General features: G+C 54.4%; 1 protein-coding gene across 2 annotated transcripts in view; it reads right to left on the reverse strand.

Moving 5' to 3' along the window:
• Positions 1-62: 62 nt before the first annotated feature.
• gse1b (Gse1 coiled-coil protein b) overlaps positions 63-20,941 on the reverse strand; it is a 46,425-nt gene continuing 25,546 nt past the window's right edge. For both annotated transcript variants that reach the window (XM_083691105.1, XM_083691104.1), the window contains exons 3-16: positions 18,937-19,145; positions 12,514-12,680; positions 11,993-12,199; positions 10,970-11,149; positions 10,303-10,667; positions 9,596-9,926; positions 7,226-7,818; positions 6,774-6,886; positions 6,308-6,575; positions 4,949-5,062; positions 4,262-4,642; positions 3,644-4,021; positions 2,850-2,953; positions 63-2,532 (exon numbers count right to left, since the gene is read on the reverse strand). In XM_083691105.1, coding sequence (XP_083547231.1) covers positions 2,392-2,532; positions 2,850-2,953; positions 3,644-4,021; positions 4,262-4,642; positions 4,949-5,062; positions 6,308-6,575; positions 6,774-6,886; positions 7,226-7,818; positions 9,596-9,926; positions 10,303-10,667; positions 10,970-11,149; positions 11,993-12,199; positions 12,514-12,680; positions 18,937-19,145 — 3,551 coding nt within the window. In that variant the 3' untranslated portion in view covers positions 63-2,391. The remainder of the gene's footprint in view (positions 2,533-2,849; positions 2,954-3,643; positions 4,022-4,261; positions 4,643-4,948; positions 5,063-6,307; positions 6,576-6,773; positions 6,887-7,225; positions 7,819-9,595; positions 9,927-10,302; positions 10,668-10,969; positions 11,150-11,992; positions 12,200-12,513; positions 12,681-18,936; positions 19,146-20,941) is intronic.

The following is a 20,941-nucleotide window of genomic DNA, read 5'->3' on the forward strand; positions in this document are numbered from 1 at the left end:
GACTGGGGGACAGGGAGACAAGGCAAAGAGACTGGGGGACAGGGAGACTGGCAGGGGGACAGGGAGACAGGACAGGGGGACAGGAAGACCGGGGGACAGGGAGACAAGGCAAAGAGACTGGGGGACAGGGAGACTGGCAGGGGGACAGGGAGACAGGACAGGGGGACAGGGAGACTGGCAGGGGGACAGGGAGACAGGGCAAAAAGACTGGGGGACAGGGAGACTGGCAGGGGGACAGGACAGGGGACAGAGATACTGGGGGACAGGGCTATGGCCAGCAGTGAGGTGGAGGCGGATGCAGGCGTGCACACAGACACACACAGTATAAATAAGAGATGCACAGTGCAGGGCGGGCTGCTCGAGTTTTCTTGACCGAGTGTGTTTTGAGTGACACAAATGTGATTCAAACTTGGCAACTGAGAACCTCTCAATGACTTTGGATCTGAGGTCCTTCAAGTGGAAAAATTCAGAGGAAAGAACCTCCATGGATTTGACACGAAAGTGAACTTGGTCAACGTACAAATACATTGAGTTTGGAGGAGGGTTGGCCATTTCAATTCGCTACATGATTATCTGTAAAAAAAAAAAAAAAAAATGAGGGAAGTGTCATTTTGGCACTGTTTCCTTTTATGGCAACCACAAAGGAGAGGACTCTCGCCAGATATCATTCCAAGTGCATTGTCACATCGCCATGAGTCTGCATGTATGATGTGTGCACAGCAAATGTCATATGTGTGGGGTTGCGTCCCTCATGCTCTAGGCCTGGTTATCAGTGTGTACAGCTGGCTGCTCATGTCACACCACTCATGTTCCCTGCATTCAGCTGTGACAGCAAAGCAAGCAAATAACAGTTCTACTGAACTCCCATCCCACTTGGACTGTGAGTGAGAGAGTGAGAGTGAGAGTGAGAGAGAGAGAGAGTGTGTGTGTGTGTGTGTGAGTGTGTGTGAGAGAGAGAGAGAGAGAGAGAGAGAGAGAGAGAGAAACTAATTTGATATCAACCTGTAGCTGTCACTCACTGCCCCCCCCCCCACCCCCCCCTGCCATAGCTGGGGTAACTACTCACACAGGGTGAGGTGAAACATGCCGTTCTTGACCAACATGGACAACAAAAAGAGAGAGAGAGAGAGAGAGAGAGAGAGAGAGTGAGGGGCTCTTCTAGGCCTGACGGGAGGGGGGTCTGTGGTTGGTGTTCTAACTGTGGGCTTTTAGGGGCCTGGGGTCTGGAGTTGGGTCTTCCCCCCCTCTCAGTGAGCCTAGCTGGGCTTGGAGGCCAGAGGAGGGGGGGCTGTGGCTGGGTCTCAGGCTGCTGCTACGGCTGCACAGAGGGCCGGGGGAGAGGAGAGGAGTGTAGCCTGTTCTCTCTCTCTGTTCACCTTGGTTCCACACCTCAGAAGAGGGCTGTCCTGGCCAGCAGCAGTACAAACACTAAAAGCAAGGCTTTCTTTTCCCGCCCAAAAAAGCATTAACATGTAAAAAAAAAAATGGCAGGCTTTTTTTTTTCTTTTAAAAGAACAATGATTAAAGTAATAAAAACATACAAAATTCTTTTTTAGTCTTCATATTATGTACAATACAAGGCAGAAGCACCTTTTTTAAAATTCTTATTCTCAAATTTTCTATTTCGAAATAAAACGTTTCCTTTATTCTTTCCAAAATGTGCATTTTGTAAGTTCTTCCCTAATTTGAACACAGTTCTTTGTTGTAACACAGTACCACCAGGTAGTTCTTCAGGATTTCTTCTTTAAGTGCATTTCCAGTTTGAAAGCTGGTGTGGCCGCCAGGAGAGATACTGGGAGAGTCAGTCCAATTGGCCAGAGGTGGGGGCATTTGATTGGTAGTTGATGGTGTGCTGTCACTTGACCACACCTCTCCAGGGAGGAGCTGCTCCCTCATTTGCAGGATTGTCTGTGTGGGTGTGGCTGTGAGGAGCACAGCGGATGATGCTGGGGCAGCCACGTCAGAGGGTAATTGGTAGCTGCAGAAGGGCATGTTGGGTGTGTGTGTGTGTGTGTGTGTGTCTGTGTGTGTGTGTGTGTGTGTGTGTGTGTGCATGTGTATGTCAGTCTGTGAATGTGTTTTGACCATGCCGTCCTGGAGTTCCGCCCCTTGCGTGCCCCTGCTCATCGCTCCCTGTGACCCCGAGGTTGGCAGAAGCCGCTGGCTCCTGGCGTTTGTCCCTGGCTGGCTGGCAGCTTCCCCAGCCTGCCCTTCACTGAGTGGCCCTGCTGACCCATCCACCCACCCCTCTCTCCTGCGGAGCCACCCGGGTCCGGGCCGGGTCATTAAAAAATAAACTCTGTGTGTCTGTGTGTGTGAGCAGGGGGGGGCCAGGGGCCTGGGGGCCTTGGGGCCGGTGGCCAGGGCCTGTGGGCGGGGTCAGTAGGGGTGTCACCTGGGGGGGTAGCCCTTGTAGTGCCCCCCCCTGGACCAGTGTGTCTGAGGCAGCGTCAGGCACTTCCTGAAGTGCTCCAGCTCCGCCTGCAGCTTCTCCCTCTCCACCGCCAGCTTCTGCCTCTGAGACATGAGCTCCTACAGAGAGGAGGAGGAGGAGGGGGGGGGGGGAGTCAGGAAGAGAGCTAAACAGTGTACACACATACCAAGGCATACACCTCATACCACCAGTATACATGGACCTCATGGGAGGCTGTTGTGGGTAGAAATTGGAGGACGGGCTCATCGCAACGCATGGAATGGATGTCTCCCTCCACCGGCCTCCACTGTGTGTTTGATCCCGTTCCTGGTTCCGTTCTATGCATTCCAATGAGCCCGTCTTCCGATTTCCCCCCTCCGCCGATTAACATCTAGATATAGATGAGAGTAGAAAAGACCAGAGTGTTGAGTCTCACCCCCATGTTATGAGAAAGCTGCTCGGCGGTCAGACTGAGGTTGTAATGCTGAGCCTCCAGCTTTCGACACTGGCTCTGCAACACCTGCCTCTCCACACCTTGCTCTGGGGAACCACGGAGGGGGGGGGGGGGGGGGGGGGTAAAGACGAGGGAGGGAGGGAAGAGAAAGAACAGAGTGTGAGCCTGAGGGGGATGACCTGGGTTCTCATTAGCATCCAAGCTAACAATTGTCGTCTCCCCCATGTGCTAATCACCAGAGAGCAGCGCAGACAGCTGAGTTACAGGCACAGCTACAGCAGCTCACACCGCCATAGGCAAGCAGCACACACAGCCTCATTACAGAGAGACAGTGTGTGTGTGTGTGTGTGTGTGTGTGAGCGTGTGTGTGTGTGCAAGGGTGTACATGTGTGTATGTGTGTGAGCGTGTGCGCATGTGTGTGTGTGTGTGAGAGAGAGAGAGAGAGAGAGAGAGAGAGAATGAAGGGAAAAATAACATTTGTATGCCAGTGTGAGTGTGTGACAAAATAATGACTTCTTGGGGGACAGAGGGAGGGAATATGCAATAACATGCAATCACCAAGGTCAGGCCCGACTGTGTTTCAAGTCCATTCCCTCCTTTGATTAAAATTGAAATGGAAACACATCGATGGACATGGCTACGACTCACAACACCTTAGTTTGGAACACTGAATGAAGAGAAAAGGGATGTTGGGTGTTGAGAACATGCTAGTTCTCGTAGCCTGAGACCCTTTGAAACCACAAACAAAGCCACGATTTTCTCTCTCTCTGCTTACCTTCAATGTATTCCTGATAGGCTTCAAAAATAGCTTCGATCCCCTGCCACCTGGGTGCAGGTGCCTCCTCCTCTTCCTCATCCTCCTCTTCCTCCTCCGAGTCCTCTGGGCCAGACAGCTCTTCCCTTGCTCCAGGGGGCTCCCGGTGGGGGGGCAGAGGGAAGTGTTGTCCGTTGGGCTGGGGGTGCGGGTGCGGGTGTGGGTGCGGGTGTGTATGTGGGTGAGGGATGGAGTGTGTGTGTGTGTGAGGGTGTGTGTGCGCATGAGGGTGTGTGTGAGGCAGGGGCGGCCGGCTAGGAGTGCTCTGCAGCTCCGGAATGTTGTAGTGAACTGAGGAGTCCTGTAGGTGAGAGGGCTCTGAGATCACCGTGGCTCCACCTAGAGAGAGGGAGAGAGGGAGAGAGGGAGAGAGAGAGAGAGAGAGAGAGAGAGAGGGAGAGAGGGAGAGAGAGAGAGAGAGGGAGGGGGGGGGAGTGAGAGAGAGAGAGAGAGAGAGAAAATATTATAACACCTCTATACATCATTATAACACCTCCTTAATCATATCCCCACCGTCACTCATCAACTATGTATGACTACTAGGACACAGGTAACAGTGTATCCTTCTGTCCAAGCTACCTTTGTGCTTTTGCAGGGCCTTCTGGGTAGACTGCAACACAGACTCGTGGAACTGCTGGGCGAACTCCTCCGCTGTGAAGCTCTCCCAGGGCTTGGTCCGGCCGTTCTGGCTGTGGTGGCCGTCTTTAGGCTGCAGGGGGGGCCGCAGGCTGTTCAGCAGGCTGGAGCTCCTCTTGGAGAGGGGACCCTCACTGAGCCCACGGCCCATGTCTGGGTAGGGGGCCGGGGGAGGAGGAGGGTCCTTTGGTCTCAGTGCTTCGGCGGGGACTTTGGGCTGGCCTGAGGGGGCGATGGGGGAGGCTGGGCGAGGGTGGGGGGGGCTGGGTGCCCTGGCACTGAGCTGGTCGTCTGATTCGCTGGAGGGCTGGGCTGAGGCGGGATCTGTAATGATAGACACGTTACGATCAATAAAAAAAACAAGCCAGCGCACAGATCCCCATGAACACAGAAACATAGTCCTAGTAGAGTATCACCACAACCACCATAAAACAACCATCTACACAGCAATACAAATCACCATAACTTATTAGGAAATCCCCCATAACTATTTAGTTAATCACACAAACATCAATGTTACCCACACATCTGTTTCTGTTACACTAATTACCAACAGCAGGGAGAGAAAGGCAAATGTGCATCACCTGTGTGTGTGTGTGTGTGTGTGTGTGTGTGTGTGTGTCCTCTTACCCGAGTTATGTGCTGGAGGGCTCTTACACAGGGGGTGGGGGGCGTGTCTGATAGTATCCAAGGTTACGCTCTTCTGTTTAATGGCCTGAAGCAGTTCTACCACTCTCTCATTATCTGAGAGAGAGAGAGAGAGAGAGAGAGAGGAAGAGAGAGAGAGAGAGAGAGAGAGAGAGAGAGAGAGAGAGGGACAGAAAGAGAGAGTACATTAACATCACACCCACATCTGTAGTTCCTCCCTGCTAAGCCTAAACGCCAACAGCACAGCACTGTGTCTCCTAACGGAGAATGTGTGTGTGTGTGTGTGTGTATGTGAGAGAGAGAGAGAGAGGCTGAGCTTCTCCTGTGAGTGTAGGAGGCAGCACGCTGCCATCTGCAGGCAACATGCGGTCAATCCAGAGGATTAGAAAAGGATCACAGTAAGCCTGCCGCTGCCACTCTCCGCCTCACCAGAGGAGTGTGTGTGTGTGTGTGTGTGTGTGTGTGTGTCTGTCCGCGCGCCCGCGCGCCCACGCGTGCATATGTGTTTAGAATCGCTCCAGCTGCCATCCCTCTCAGTCATATATAATGGATGTTAACACCTGTGTAATATATGGCATATATTCATGTACAGTGGCTGGAGACTCCTGAACAGATGTCTCTGAGGTAGACTGAACATGGTAATGAGGATGTACTGGGAGGCAGGAGGACATAGGGAGCAGAGTCAGGGGTTAAGGGTTCAAGGGTTAAGGGTTCAGGGGTGAAGGTTCAGGGTAAGGGGCTCTGACGAGCTCTGACAGACCTGCTCAACTGCATGCTGAATTTGGAACTGAATGTAACTCTCTGAGGCTAGGGTGTAGGACTAAGGGTGTAGGGTGTAGGGTGTAGAGTGTAGGGTGTAGGACTATGGGTGGAGGGTACAGGGTGTAGGACTAAGGGTGTAGGGTATAGGGTACAGGGTGTAGGGTGTAGGACTAAGGGTGTAGGGTACAGGGTGTAGGGTATAGGGTACAGGGTGTAGGGTGTTGTTATTGGTTATGTTACCTCTCCTCTGCTGAACAGTGATGTGGGACAGGCTGAACATGGTGAGTAGGGGTTAGGGGTTAGGATGTAGGGTGTAGGGATTAGGATGTAGGGTGTAGGGATAAGGATGTAGGGTGAAGGGATTAGTGTGTAGGGTGTAGGGATTAGGATGTAGGGTGTAGGGATAAGGATGTAGGGTGTAGGGATTAGTATGTAGGGTGTAGGGTGTAGGGATTAGGATATAGGGTGTAGGGATTAGGATGTAGGGTGTAGGGATTAGGATGTAGGGTGTAGGATGTAGGGTGTAGGGATTAGGATGTACGGTGTAGGGATTAGGATGTAGGGTGTAGGGTGCGTTACCTCTCCTCTGCTGTATGGTGACGTGGGACAGGCTGAACATGGTGAGGAAGCGTTTCTTGTCCTCCAGTTCCGGGGCTCTGTCCATGTCCTCAGGGGTGAAGCGGGTGCTGAGGGGGGGCGGGGGAGGGGGGCTGCGCTTGGCCAGGACGGCCGGGGGCGACGGGCTGCGCTCCCTCAGCATCCTCCTCCTCTTCCTCCTCTTCTGCTGCAGCAGGTCCTCCCGCCGGGCCACCGTAGTCAGCCCAAACATACACAGGAAGTCCACTTTCTACACAGGAAGAACAGGAAGAGGAGTCACACCATCAGGAAACAGGATGTGTGTGTGTGTGTGTGTGTGTGTGTCTGTGTGTGTGTGTGTGTGTGTGTGTTTCTGTGCATGCATGCATGTGTGTGTGTGTGTGTGTGTTTGTTTGCGCGTGCATGTGTGTGTGTGCATGCATATGCGCGTGTGTGTGTGGTCTCGTACCTCAGTGGAGTCGTCCAGTTTTAGAGGGGGCTGCTCAGCGACCCTCCTCAGGTGAGCTCTCACCTCCTCTTCATCACTCTCATCATAGGAGTCGTCCAGCTCATAGTAGTAACCTGGAACGGCCAGAGAGAGGAGTGAGTACTGATATACACACCACCACCACTACTACACACACACACACACACACACACACACACACACACACACACACACACACACACACACACACACACACACACACACACACACACGTCTCAAGTTTCACTTCATGTTCAGCCAGGGCGATTTAGTTTCACTAACCATAACATGTTTACATTTGTAAGGTTGCAAACAGTTTCACAAAATACCACAACTACCATGTTTACCTAAAACCCATGACATCTAAAAACAGTTCAATAACTGGCATATCGATGAGAACTCTGATGAGGTTTACGCGTAGTGTCAGTCCACACCTTTCTCCCTGGCCTCTCTCCTCCTCCTCTCCTCCAGGTCCAGCTTACTGACGGGCCTGCGGTGCTGCTGGAGGAACTCATCAAACACCAGGGCTGTGTCTGGCCCCATCCCGGACCCCTGGCTCTGCCTCCCAGGCCCCTGCAGGCTCCTCAGACCCCCGCTGCTCTTCAGACCTCCCCCCAGCTCCCCGTACTGACTGGGCAGGGACAGCGACGCCCTCTGCTGACTGAAGAAGGTCTGGGTGGATTTCTCCAGCTCGGCCAGGAAGGTGCTGGGCTCGGGCTGGCCCGGGGGCCCTCTGTGAGGGGGGAACTTCTCCAGCCCCCCGTCCCTCCTCCGACCTATGTCCTCTAGTTTGGGGAGAACCGGGGGGAGGCGGCTGAGATCGTAGTGGCCCATGAGCGGGGGGTCGTGGTTCCGGCGGGAGTCGGAGGTGGTGTCGATGAGGGAGGCGGGGTTCCAGAGGGTGGTGGGAGGGGGAGGGGGGTGGTCACGGGGCGGCTGGGGGGGCTTGGGGGAGATGAGGGGGGGTGGGGCGCCCAGGTGAGGGTGGAGGTCTCGGCTCCCTGGCTCGTGGTGATTTGGTATGGATCTGTGCGGAGGGAGGGAGAGGAAGACAGGACTGAGTTGAGAGAGCGAGACACACACACACACACACACACACACACACACACACACACACACACACACACACACACACGCCTGTCTAGCTGTGTCTCTGTAGCAGTCTTATCAGGCCCAGGCAGAGTAGCCCAGAGCATCGAAGAGGACGTGGTCACAGAACACAGGCTCCTCCACTCCTACTGTCAGCCTGCTACTGCTTTGATCTAGCAGTCCCTTCAAACACACAGGACTGAGAGAGAGAGAGAGAGAGAGAGAGAGGATGAAATGACACAGATTCACCTGACAGACAGACACACAGACAGACAGACAGACATAGAGACATACAGACAGAGGAATGACAGACAGTTAGGCAGGTAGAAAGAAAAGCGTCAGGCAGATGGAGGGAGAGGCAGAGAGAGAGAGAGCAGAGAGAGGGGGAGAGAGAGAGAGAGCGCTAACTGACAGGGAGAGAGGGGAAGGTGGATAGGTAGACAGATGGGAAGAAGATAGACACAAACAAACAGAGACAGACAGATGGACAGACAGACGTACAGACAACATTGCCCAGGCTCTCTTTCAAACCAAACCTGGCACACTCCCCCTTCCCAATCAGATTATCTATGCACCCTGTGGTGTGTGTGTGTGTGTGTGTGTGTGTGTGTGTGTGTTATCGGCAATCTGCAGCCTGCAGGCTCCGAGGACCCAGCCCACAGTAGCAGCGTGATTATACAGCAGGATTACTGATAGCAGTCCTGTGTGTATCTCCCCCTGCACTACCAGACCTGTATTAACCCCACTCATTAAGCCTGACCCCACTACTGAAACGCTAGCCAGAAGCTCGCACACACACACACACACACACACACACACACACACACACACACACACACACACACACACACACACGAGAACCGTGCGCACACACGCACCCCCCCCCCCCCCCCCCCACACACACACACACACACACCAAAGGAGGACCAGAGGGCTTATGCTGTGCAAGGTGGAGAGGATAAACTCAGAATTAGCTTTGCCGTATCTTAGCTGCCCCCCTCGCTGCCTGATCTAAAGTGCACATCCCCAACAGATGAGACGATCACCATCAGTGACTACTAGGACCCTCATTTGCTGCCTAAATCAATGGCATCATCATCGCCCCCCTGTCCCATCACCCTTTGATCAGCACACCTCTGTGTGTGTGTGACAGTGTGACAGGCCTGTCAGGTCTTAAGCGACTGAAATAGAAAGGAAGTGATCATTCTGACTGCGTTTATCTCCCTCCCCATCCTGCCTAAAGACACTTCTAAAGCCTGCCAGCCTCAGTGACGGGCACAAGTACAACTGTCCCCGTTAGGAGCAAAGTGACACAATCACAGCCAGCACACACATCACAGGGAGAGAGAGAGAGAGAGAGACTGTGTGTGTGTGTGTGTGTGTACATAGACATGCTACTCCAATCCAACAGATCTCACAGAGCCCACAAACTTCACTAGGGAGATGAGGGAGTCTATGTTTAGAAAATCTGTCTGCACTCCTAAATCAGTGTGTGTGTGTGTGTGTATGTGTGTGAGTGTGTGTATGTGTGTGTGTGTGTGTGTGTGTGTGTGTGAGTGTGTGTATGTATGTGTGTGTGTGTGTGTGTGTGTCTCACCTATATGTGTGTGTATGTGTGTGTGTCTCACCTGTGTGTATGTGTGTGTGTCTCACCTGTGTGTATGTGTGTGTGTGTGTGTCTCAACTGTGTGTATGTGTGTGTGTGTGTGTCTCACCTGTGTGTGTCTGTCCGTAGCTCTGCTCCCTCTCCGGGCCGTCCCAGGTCCAGGTGTTGCTCCAGCACCTGCTGGCGGAACTCTGACACCTGGTACTGACGGTCCTCTTTCTCCTGACGCATCTTACGTTGCCGCGCCAACCAGCGCTCCTCCTCATTGGTCCGCTGGAGCATCATGGCAGCCGTCAGTCCCGGACCCATTCCGCCGGGCCCTAGGTAGAGGCCGTGGGCGGAGACAAGGCCGGGAACGGAGTGATGTGATTGGCCCAGGGAGGAGTGGAGGCCTGGTGGGATTGGTTTAGGTGCTTGAAGGATGGGCTCTTTGGTTTTGTCTGAGGAGGGAAGAGGACCTGGGTTAGTGCTCTGATTCACACTTGGATTATAGCACTAAAGGAGTCTGTTTGATTATTGGACAACAGTGATAGTGTGATGTGTGTGTAGAGGGAGTGGGAGTGGTGGTGAGGTGTGTAGAGGTGTGTGTGTGTGTGAATGTGTTTGTGTACTAGTAGAGACGACAGTCTGTGTGTGTGTGACGTGTGTACTAGTAGAGGCTACAGTGTGTGTGGGTGTGTGTGTGTGCGTGTGTATGTATGTATGTGGGATGTGTGTACTAGTAGAGGCTACAGTGTGTGTGTGTGTGTGTGTGTGTGTGTGTGTGTGCGTGTGTACTAGTAGAGGCTCCAGAGGGAGTGTGTGTTGAGGTCGTACCAGGCCGGTTGGGGGTGAGTCTCTCAGGCTTGGCCCTCTCCTCCCTCTCCTGCCCCCTCATGGCGTGGAGCTCTGCCAGGTAGTGACTCTCCATCGCCTTGGACACCTGGAGCTCCTTCTCCCTCTGGGCTCTCTCCTTCTGCCTCTCCAACTCCCTCTCCCTCTCTCGCTCCTTCTCTCTCTCCCTCTCCCTCTCTCTCTCCCTCTCCCTCTCCCGCTCCAGCTCCTTCTCCCTCTCCCTCTCGCGCTCCCTCTCTCTCTCCCTCTCTTTCTCTCTCTCCACCTCGCGCTCCCTCTCTTTCTCGCGCTCCCGCTCCCGTTCGCGCTCCCGCTCCCGCTGGCGCAGCTCGTCCTCCATCTGGAGCCTGCAGGGGAGGAGGGCCGGGAAGGAGGGAAAGAGAGAGGGAGGAAAAAGGAAAGGAAGAGAGAAGGACAGACACAGGCACAGCGTGGAATAATCATCAACACACACTCCGAGAAGGACAGTTGTAAACAGTTTGAAAGACAAAGGTATATAAGTTGTACTAGTTTGTATGAAAGTGTGCTTGTCTGTGTGTGTGTGTGTGTGTGTGAGAGAGAGCAAGAGAGGTAGGGAGAGAGAGAGAGAGCAAGAGAGGGAGAGAGAGAGAAAGAGAGAGAGAGAGAGTGAGTGTGTAATGGTGATTACCTTTCTGAGAGCCTCTCAGAATGCAGTGCGGAGAGGGAGGCCTGTGTGAGCTCCCCGGGGTAACGGACCCCCGGCAGGTGCATGTGCACGGCTGAGGGGTGCATGGGGGGCATGCCTCCCCCTCCTGGCAGGGAGTAGAACGGCGACCTCAGAGCAGACAGACAGAACGGGTCATCCATCCTTAGAGAGAGAGAGAGAGGGGGGGGGGGGGGTGGAAGTGTCAGTCTCTCAATGACAGGTCCGTGTTCACTTCATTAACCTAGGTCTCTGTCTCCATGGGGGGGGGCTTTACAGGGCCTTCCATCTCACAGGAATCACATTAGCTCCTGTGTGTGTGTGTGTGTGTGTGTGTGTGTGTGTGTGTGTGTGTGTGTGTGTGTATGTGTGTGTGTGGGTGCGTGCGTGCGTGTGAGAGAGAGAGAGAGAGAGAAAGAGAGAGACATCTAGCATGTGTGTCAGATGTCAGTGTGTGTGTGTGCTCATCTCCTCATTAACTCCATTACTGTGCTGTGTGTGTGATGGGTTCTGCACTCCTCTGATCCTGCTGTGCTGACAGCGCAGAGTCACGCACCCTATCCCACAGCCCACAGCAAACATCAGACCTACACACACTCACACTCACACAGACACACACTCACACTCACACAGACACACACTCACACAACTACGCACTCACAGACACAAACACACACACACACACACACACACTCACACACACACACACACACACACACACACACACACACACACACACACACACACTCACACACACAACCAAACCACAGTATCTCACTCCAGCTAAGTACCATCTCTATCAATACCACGCCCTTTACCACCCTGTCCGTCAGCTGGCATCCCCAGCATCCAGAAACATCCATGTCCAGGGGCAACCAGAGGCTTTCATTAGCATGTTAGCATCCTTCGCAAAGGCTAAAGGCTAACGATGGCTTGTCCTAGCATGTTTCAACCCCCGACAACAGCAGGTGGTGATGTCAGTGGGGGGGGGGGGTTGTCCTTGCTCACCTGTAGGGGGCGAAGGAGGGGTGGTGAGGCAGGTAGCCCTGGTGGTAGTAGGCGGCTGCCGCCGCCGCCGCCGTGGCGGGGTCCAGGCCCATGGGCAGCGAGGGCATACGGAGGGTGTCCTCTGCCGTGGCGTAGGGCCGGAAACCCCGCAGGTACTCCTCCGGAACATTCCCCGGGGGCATGCCATGAGGGAGCTGTCTGGGCAGACTGTTAGAGAGAGAGAGAGAGAGAGAGACGGAGGGTGAAGACAGGGAAGGAGAGAGGGAGGGATGGAGAGGGGGAAAGAGGCGAGGAAAGAGGGTGAGATTGTTGTTTAGTTTGATTGCATCAGGTTTTAGAAAATACACACACAGTAATAACACTTAAGAGAGACAATGACTTCCACGATGAAACATTTTTAACGGATTACAATCAATTTCAGTCACAGCTCACAGCTTCCCGAATGCGATATAACCAGTCAGTGTGTGTGTGTGTGTGTGTGTGTATGTGACTGTGTCTGTGACTGTGTCGGTGTTACTCACTTGAGAGGCTGGAAGCGTGAGTCCTGCATGACGGCCCCGGGGGTCAGACCGAAGGCATAGGGGTTTCCCATGAGGTGAGCAGGGACTGAGGGGCTGCCCTTCTCCTGGGGGTGGCCAGCCTCGGCCCCCAGACGCTCCCTGCTGGCACCACGAGGCCCCGAGTCAGCCTGGCAGAGAGAGAAAAGGAGGGAGAGGGAGAAAGAGAGAGAGAGGGAGGGCGGAGGGAGAAGCACAGTCTTAGTCATTGTTCCTGGGGGCCTGTGACCGACACGGTTGTCCACACACATGGAGCACATCCTGGGGATGAGAGGAGGGAAGAATAGACCTCTCTCTGGATCTCTGGCAGGCTCCCTTGCTCCCTCCTCTCTCTCTCTTCCTGACAACACCCCCCCAGGCGCTATTCTCCCCTGTCTGTCTGTCACACAGACACACACAGACACACACACACACACACACGGACGCACGGGGACACACACATACACACTCACGCACACACACACACACACACACGTGCACGGACACGCACACACACACACGCACGGTCACACATGCACACAGACACACACCCAGCTCCAGCAGTTCTCTCATCCCTCTGAAAGACACTAATCATCAGCTATCTAAAGGAGGAGACAAAATGGTGGACAGAGGAGTCACTTTAAGCACCAAAGACACATCTTCATAGGAAACACTCTCTCTCTTTTAGGACAGATGAGGACGTGGGAGTGGTAGATATTTAGTAGTCTAAACAGGCATGCTGACTTTGATCCTGAACACAGGAGCACGAGTGTGTGTGTGTGTGTGTGTGTGTGCGTCTGGAGACGAGCCACACTGGAACGTCAACTAGAGGAGAAAACAAAGCCCACAGCAGCATCTGCTCCAGGAGCGCCTCTCTCTCTCTCTCTCTCTCTCTCTCTCCCTTCCTCCCTCTCTCCCTCCCTCTGGCAGCCAGCCCAGGCTCGCTTACCCAATCTCACAACAAACCCACCATACACACACACACACACACACACACACACACACACACACACACACACACGCACACACCGTTTCAGCCCTACAAAGACAACCTATTGAGAGAGAGGGGGAGAGTTCTCTCTGAAGCTGCCTACAAATCACGTTAGAGTGGGGATGGTCCACAGAACAAGGGGAAGGTGCTGGAGGAAGCCGTGTGTGAGCAGAGAGAGAGAGTGGGTGGCTCTGAGAGTGGGGCGAGAGGTTGCCCACGGATGAGAGATGGAGAGAGAGAGAGAGAGAGAGAGAGAGAGAGAGAGAAGGTGGGGGGTCTTGCCCTCCTAAATTAACCTCTAGGTTGCCTGAGTATGGAGGGATCCCACATCACAGCCCTCCTGAGCATTTCTCTCTCTCAGCTGTCACTGATAAAACAAATCCCATTTAGTGAGCCATTACCCCGACCCCCTCTCCCATTACCCCTACCCCCTCTCCCAGTACCCCTACCCCCTGTCCTGTGGGCACTGACCCAGGCTGACTCTGACGTGCTAACATCTAATATTAAATGCCTCTAATGTTTAGCCCCCCCCCCCCCCCTCCCTCCCTCTGTTCTCTCTCTTTCTCTCTCTCTCTCCCAGGAAGCACACTGTTGGCTCCTTGTTGTTTAACACGCTCCACTGAACAACCAGGCACAGTAGCACTCTCCTCTCCTCCTCCTCCTCCTCCTCGTCCGCCCCCCCCCCCAGTCCCATGGCCCCCGCTCTCCTAATGGCTTTGTGAGCGTGGTGGAGAAGGTGGGCTCTCCCTCCCGATGAGCAGCCGGCTGGAAAAGTGGTTCAGATATGTCAAAAGAAGTCAAAATCAGAGATGGGCAAAACACAGGACGCCTCCCTCCGTCTCTCTCTCTCTCTCTCCCTACCTCCTCCCTGCCCCCTGCCTTCCTCTGTCTTCCGCCCTCTCCCTCTGTCTCCGCCTTGCTCCCCCCCCCCCCCTCTCTTCCCTCATCTCTATTGAGCAGTGAATGGTGGCCTGTCTGGATAGTGGAAGCCCAGCCTGGCTATTAGAAGGCACTCTACTGTTATTTGTGGCAGCACTGCTGACATTTAGCCCATCTTGCCCTCACTCACTCACTCACTCACACACACACACACACACACAAACACACCCACGCACGCACGCGCGCACACACACACACGCGCACACACACACACACACACACGCACACGCACACACAGCCCTCGCCTCCCTTCCCGTTGAGCCTCATAAAGAAGTATTAGCGCAGTGTGAGCGGAGATAGCCTCGCCTTGTCTCTAATATGAGTGTAAATCACAGAGACGGAGCTCTTAGCTGGCCTGACAGCGCCTGCCTGGAAAGAGCTTCTGACAGCCATGCTGTCTGTCTCCCTGCTCGCCAGCGCCTCCGTCAAATGGCAGCAGCGGCTATTTTTAAACAAACATCTGTTAAGAGACGGACAAGGAAAAAAAGAGGGATTTGTCTTTTTTCTTCTTTTTTTTCTTCTCCCCACTCATCCGGCTGTTCTCGCTGTCTTGCCTTGATTTAATCGTCACCCTGGAGAGAGCGTTAGCCGGAGTGGGATGTCTTCCCATTGATTTCTTGTTTTGTGTCACTCAGAGGTGGACGGTATGGGTCTCTGGCGGCCATCTTGGATCGGTTTAACATGACTAAATAATGACTGACTTCAGCTGATACAAAACGATGAAGCAGATCAATGAGACCTATGGCAGTGTAATGGCTGTCATATCTAAAACAAAAAAAAAAGGTAAAATGCCCCCTGCTGGTCATGTTTATATATCCCCCATGACTGGGTGCTCTCTCCACGCACGCACGCACAGTGTTGTCTCAGGGGCCGGCAGGTGCATCATGGGCCAGAACAGATTAAAAATGAAAGAGGCTCCTGTAGCGCCTGTCTGCAAACTGTGTGTGTGTGTGTGTGTGTGTGTGTGTGTGTGTGTGTGTGTGTGTGTGAACATGAACGTGTAGTGTGTTTGTGTGTATTGAGGGTGGCCGTCTGCGCGTCCTTTGTGTCTTTTGTCTCGGACCTCCTGTCCCAGTAGAGGAGAATAGAGAACCCCCCCTCTCCCCAAAAAACAGGCTGCAGAGTCATCCACAGCAGAGAGAGGGGGAGAGACCCCCTCTGAGACCCCCAGACCCCCCCCCCCCCCCCCCATCATTTCTCTCTATCAGCAGAAAGACAACAACAGTTGTCAGTGTCCACTAGGAGTTAATCTCACAGAGGGGTAAATACTGCCCCACAAACACACACTATTTCAGAGAGATGAGCCTAAGCGCCTCCTGCTGCTACTGGGCTGTGTGTGTGTGTGTGTGTGTGTGTGCGCGTGCGTGTGTGTCTCACTAAGGGGTCTCTCTAATGATGATGGAGGACTGCTTTTGTCGTTTGTGTGCTGGACCGACAGGATGAGAATAGAGGGGTCACACACACAGTCACACACACGGTCACACACACACACACACACTACCCCCGACCCCCATCTTTCTCTGACCTCTCACCCTGCTTGATGGCTCTCCCCAAAAATGTGGGCCCTTTTTCTCGGACACACACTGCTCGCATACACACACACACACGCACATATTCTAACAAGCACAATCAAGCACATTCAGCCACAGAACACACACACACACACACACTCCTCCTCCTCCTCCTCCTCCTCCTCCTCCTCCTCCTCCTCCTCTTCTCTGTGAGCCTGGGCCCAGCCGCCCCCCTGGTGAGGGGTAGGAGACCCCGCGTAACGTAGCACGCTCGTTTACGCCTCTCAGATGGAGCCATGAATCCAAATTGCCAATTAAAAAGCAATTACAGGCAGCAGCGGGAACAGACTCCTGCAGTCATTAAAGCAAAATGCCAACGCACCGTGCCCTCTCCGGCTGCCTCGCCTCTCACCCCCCCTCTCTCATCCCCCCCCGCCCCCCTCCCGTCCCCCCCTCCTCACCGGGAGAAACACTCTCATATCTCAGCCAGGGAGACTCTAATCAAGCCCCTAACACACCACAGGGAGGGAAACACACACACACACGCACGTGTGCACACACACACACACACAGCAGAAATAGGAAATACAGACCACACTGAGAAACAGAAACACTTGCGCAGGCAGTCTTGGATAAATTAAGTGCTAGGTCTCTCTACAGGTGTTCCAGCCCTCCCAGCCCCTGGCCCCTGGCCCGCTCAGCCCCTGGCCCTCCCAGCCCCTGGCCCTCCCAGCCCCTGGCCCCTGGCCCTCCCAGCCCCTGGCCCCTGGCCTTCCCAGCCCCTGGCCCCTGGCCCTCTCTGTGTGCTTATGCAAGCTGGGGCCTCTAGGTCACTGAACAGGACCATGGGGCAGCACAGCATGGGGCAGCAGAGCAAAACCCACTAATTGAATTGACAGCACTGAGGGAGGAGGGGAGGAGAAGGGGAAGAGGGGTGAGAAAGAGGGGGTGGTGATGGGGCGTTGAAATCTTTACTCAAATGTTGGCTTGGCTCTGCCCCCCCCCCCCCCCTCCTCCTCCCTCACTGGTGATTAGGGGTAAAAACAGAGGGCCAGACAGAGCTGCCTTTGTTTGGAATACTGAGGGACGTTTTGAGTGAGTGAGTGTATGTTTGTGAATGTGTGTGTGTGTGTGTGTGTGTGTGTGTGCGTGCTTGACCCTGTCCTTCGTGGCACTGTGGGTCATTGTGACTGCAGAGTGAAATGTGCTTGCTTGCTGGACCCCCCCCCCCCTCCCCTCCCCTCAACGCCAGCGCCCTCTTGCCCCACTCTTGGGCTGGATGGCCTGGAGCTGTCAGAGGCGCCAGAAGCCCCCCGACACGACCCCCACTGTCTCAGCCTGACCCCTCACCCACACAAACACAGAGTGAGAGAGACAGGGCTCGTTTCAAGAGCTGCAACCAGCCACTTCACCCCTGAGATAAACTGAGTGAGTGTGACAGAGTGTGAAAGAGAGGTTGTGTGTGTGTATGCGTGTGTGTGTGTGTGTGTGTGCGCGTGTGTGTGAGGGAGGGAGCGAAGGGTGTCCTCCAACCTGTCCCATAATATATGCCTCCCTTTATCGATCTCTCTCTCTCTCCTCCCATCTCTCCCTGCCTTCCTTTGAGATGACCTGAGGTAGGGTGATGACAGGGCAGTGAAAGGGTGACATCACTGCACTTCAGTCCCCATCCCCCCCCACCCCCCCAACCCTTGACCTCTACGAGGCTCTGGGCTAATGCACTGGAGGGCTACGGAGGGGGGCTATGGAGGGGGGCAAGGTCAGGGGGCGGGGGTGGCAGGACAATGGCTTGGACGCTCCCACAGATAAAGCAAAGTGACCCTACTCTCTCTCTCTCTCTCTTCCCCCCCACCTTAGTGTCTCCTTCTCTCCACTCAGTCTCCAGGGAGACGTTCGAGTGCTCCAGAGTGTTGTGAGAGTGTTGTGAGTGTGTTGCAGAGTGCTGCGGAGAGCGTTCTCCATCTCCATACTGTGCTCCTGCCCTCCACCATTAGCCCACAGCTGAGATAAGACGGCTTAGAGCGAGGCCGTAATCCATAATCCACTCCTTATCAAAGCTAGCAGCTCACACGCACACACACGCACACGCACACGCACACACACACACACACACACACACACACACTCACTCTCTGGGTCAAGCAGAGTGAGGGAGCAGGGGGCTTGGGGACGCACTTGACTGCAGGGTGGTGGTGGGGGTGGAGGGGTGGGGGTGTAAGGCGGAACTACGGCGGGGAATGAGGCAGGGGGTGAGGGAGGGAAGGAGGTGGGAGAAGGGGCCTGGGAGCTGGGGGTGGGCGAGGGAAGGAGGTGGGAGATGGGGCCTGGGAGCTGGGGGTGAGGGAGGGAAGGAGGTGGGAGATGGGGCCTGGGAGCTGGGGGTGAGGGAGGGAAGGAGGTGGGAGATGGGGCCTGGGAGCTGGGGGTGAGGGAAGGAAGGAGGTAGGGGCTGGAGGTTAGGCGGCAGGCTCAGGGATGGATGGGGCTGGGGGGGGTTGGGGGGGGGGGGGCTAGAGGGGCACAGATGTTGGTTGCCGTTGAGGCTGTCACCTCGGTGGCCCTGTGGCAGCTGGCATTGTTTAACACACTGAGGGAGGAGGGGGGAGGCGGCGGGGGGGGGAGGCGTTTGTGGACCCGCCAGCTATGTCACATGTACATATGTCACATACGTTCTGCCACGCCATGGGTTACAGGCCGGCCAGAAAATCAGCTTATCCCTCGAGAGCCTCGGTGTGTGTGTGTGTGTGTGTGTGTGTGTGTGTGTGTGTGTGTGTGTGTGTCTGTGTGGAGTCTCTTTGTACTGGATGCCTCTCTAGAGAAGAGATGATTAAACCTTGTTTTGACTGAGCTGGTGAGGGGTGAGAATGAAGGAATTGTAGAAGTATAAATACACACACACGAGAGGAAGACGGAAAGATATTGAGCAAGACGTGTGTGTGTGTGTGTGTGTGTATGTTGTCGTCTCACCTGGCGTCCTTCGCTTCTCCACAGGCCGTTGCTGGTCTTGGTGGGGGCGATGGTGACCACGGGCGGGGTGCTTGGCACACTGTGGCCCCCCGGCTGGACCAGCACGGGCCCGGGACCCAGGGGGCCTCTCTTGGGCGTGCTCACTGGAGAACTGTGGTTGGTGGCGGGGGACGAGACCGGAGACGACTCGTTACTGATGGAGGACCCGGCTACAAACACAGAGAGAGAGAGAGAGAAAACATGACGATGACCTGTTTTCAAGCGAAATGTAGCTCGTTAGAGGCTAACGTAGCATAGCTGAACAAGGCTAGCTGTTGTTGCTACGGTCGTAGTAGTTGTGGTAGCGACCAGCTAGCGTAGCCTAGCTGTGCTACTGTGGTAGTAGGCTCTGACACACAGACCCAGATGGATGGCCCCCCTGGGTGCCCATTACAGAGTGACAGTGATCAGGATGAGCAGCCCTGTGAAAGTCGCACGGCCCTGGCACATAGCCAACACACACGCTCATGCGCACACGCACACACACACACACACACGCAATCACGTAAACACACGTACACACACACACACACACATACACACTCATGTAAACAGGAACGCACACGCACACACTCAGGTAAACACACATGTACACACACACTCATGTAAACACACATGTAAACAGGAACGCACATGCACACAAACACACACGAACAGACAGACAGAGGTCACATGCCTTCCCCTTCCTCTCATCCCTCTCTCTCATCTCATATGGTTGCATGGTCTCACACACACACACACACACACACACACACACACACACACACACACACACACACACACCACCTATGACATACTCTCTTTCCTCCCTCTGTGTCCCCCTTTGCTCCCTGTCTCTCTCTCTCTCTCATTCTATGTTCCTCTCCCTCTCTCTTTGCTGTAACCTGAGTGTTGTCTCTGTGCCCTCCCTTTGCCCTCTCTCTCCTCCTCACTTTACCCTCTATCCTCTCCCCTCCCCTCCCCTCCTCTCCCCTCCCCTCCCCTCCTCTCAGCAGGACAGCAGCATCTGCCCAAGACAGTCAAACTGGGTCATAGCCCTCTCAATGGGGCATATCTTTCTACTACTGCTGCAGCAGCAGTGTGTGTGCACGTGTACATGTGTGTGTGTGTGTGTGTGAGTACGTGTACGTGTACGTGTGTGTGCGTGCGTGCCTGCGTGCTTGCAATAAAGCGCAAGGCGCAACAGCAGCTTCTAACCACAGATCGGTTTCAGATCTATTTCCTTTCGGATCAATTGAAAAACAACAACAACAACAACAACAACAACAACAACAACAACAACAACAACAGACACCTCGACACTCCTTCCCTCAAGGGCAGAGGAGAGGAGGCGCAGGCAACAGCCTGGCGGGAGAGTCAGAGAGGTCACGTGATCAAACCCCCTTCCGACATCCCAACATCAGTCACTCGCGTGGTTTCCGTAGCAACAGATGTTAACACCGCAGAAAGGATGTGGCGACGCTAGGCGTGGCGGATAGGGCAGACCGTTGATTGGTCACTGTAACCCACGACTGAAGGAAAAGGAAAAAGAAAAGAAGAAGAAGAAGAAGAAGAGAAAAAAAAGGGCGTTGATGATGAATGATGAGGGTGAAGGTTGATAGGAAATGAGCGTGTAGGAGGGGTCGATAAAACACAAAGGAGAGAAAGAGAGAGAACAGAGAGAGAGGGAGAGGAGAGAGAGAGAGAGGGAGAGAAGAGAGGAAGAGAGAGGGAGGGAGAGGGAGGGAGGGAGAGGGAGAGAGAGAGAAAGAGGTGATGAGGCGATGCGTGTCAGGTGAGGTGAGAGCCGCAGAAGTGGCAGAGGAGGAGGGGAGGGGAGGGGGGAAGGAAGGGGAGGGGGTGTGAGAGAAAGACAAGACAAGCAAGAGAGAGTGAGAACGAGGCGACGAGGCGATGTGTGTGTGTGCGTGTGTGTGAGGGAGGCGGAAGCGTATCTTGTCTGCACAACAGCAATTAGTGGCCTAAT

The sequence above is a fragment of the Argentina silus genome (assembly GCF_951799395.1).
Source record: "Argentina silus genome assembly, chromosome: 19".
Classification (NCBI taxonomy): domain Eukaryota; kingdom Metazoa; phylum Chordata; class Actinopteri; order Argentiniformes; family Argentinidae; genus Argentina; species Argentina silus.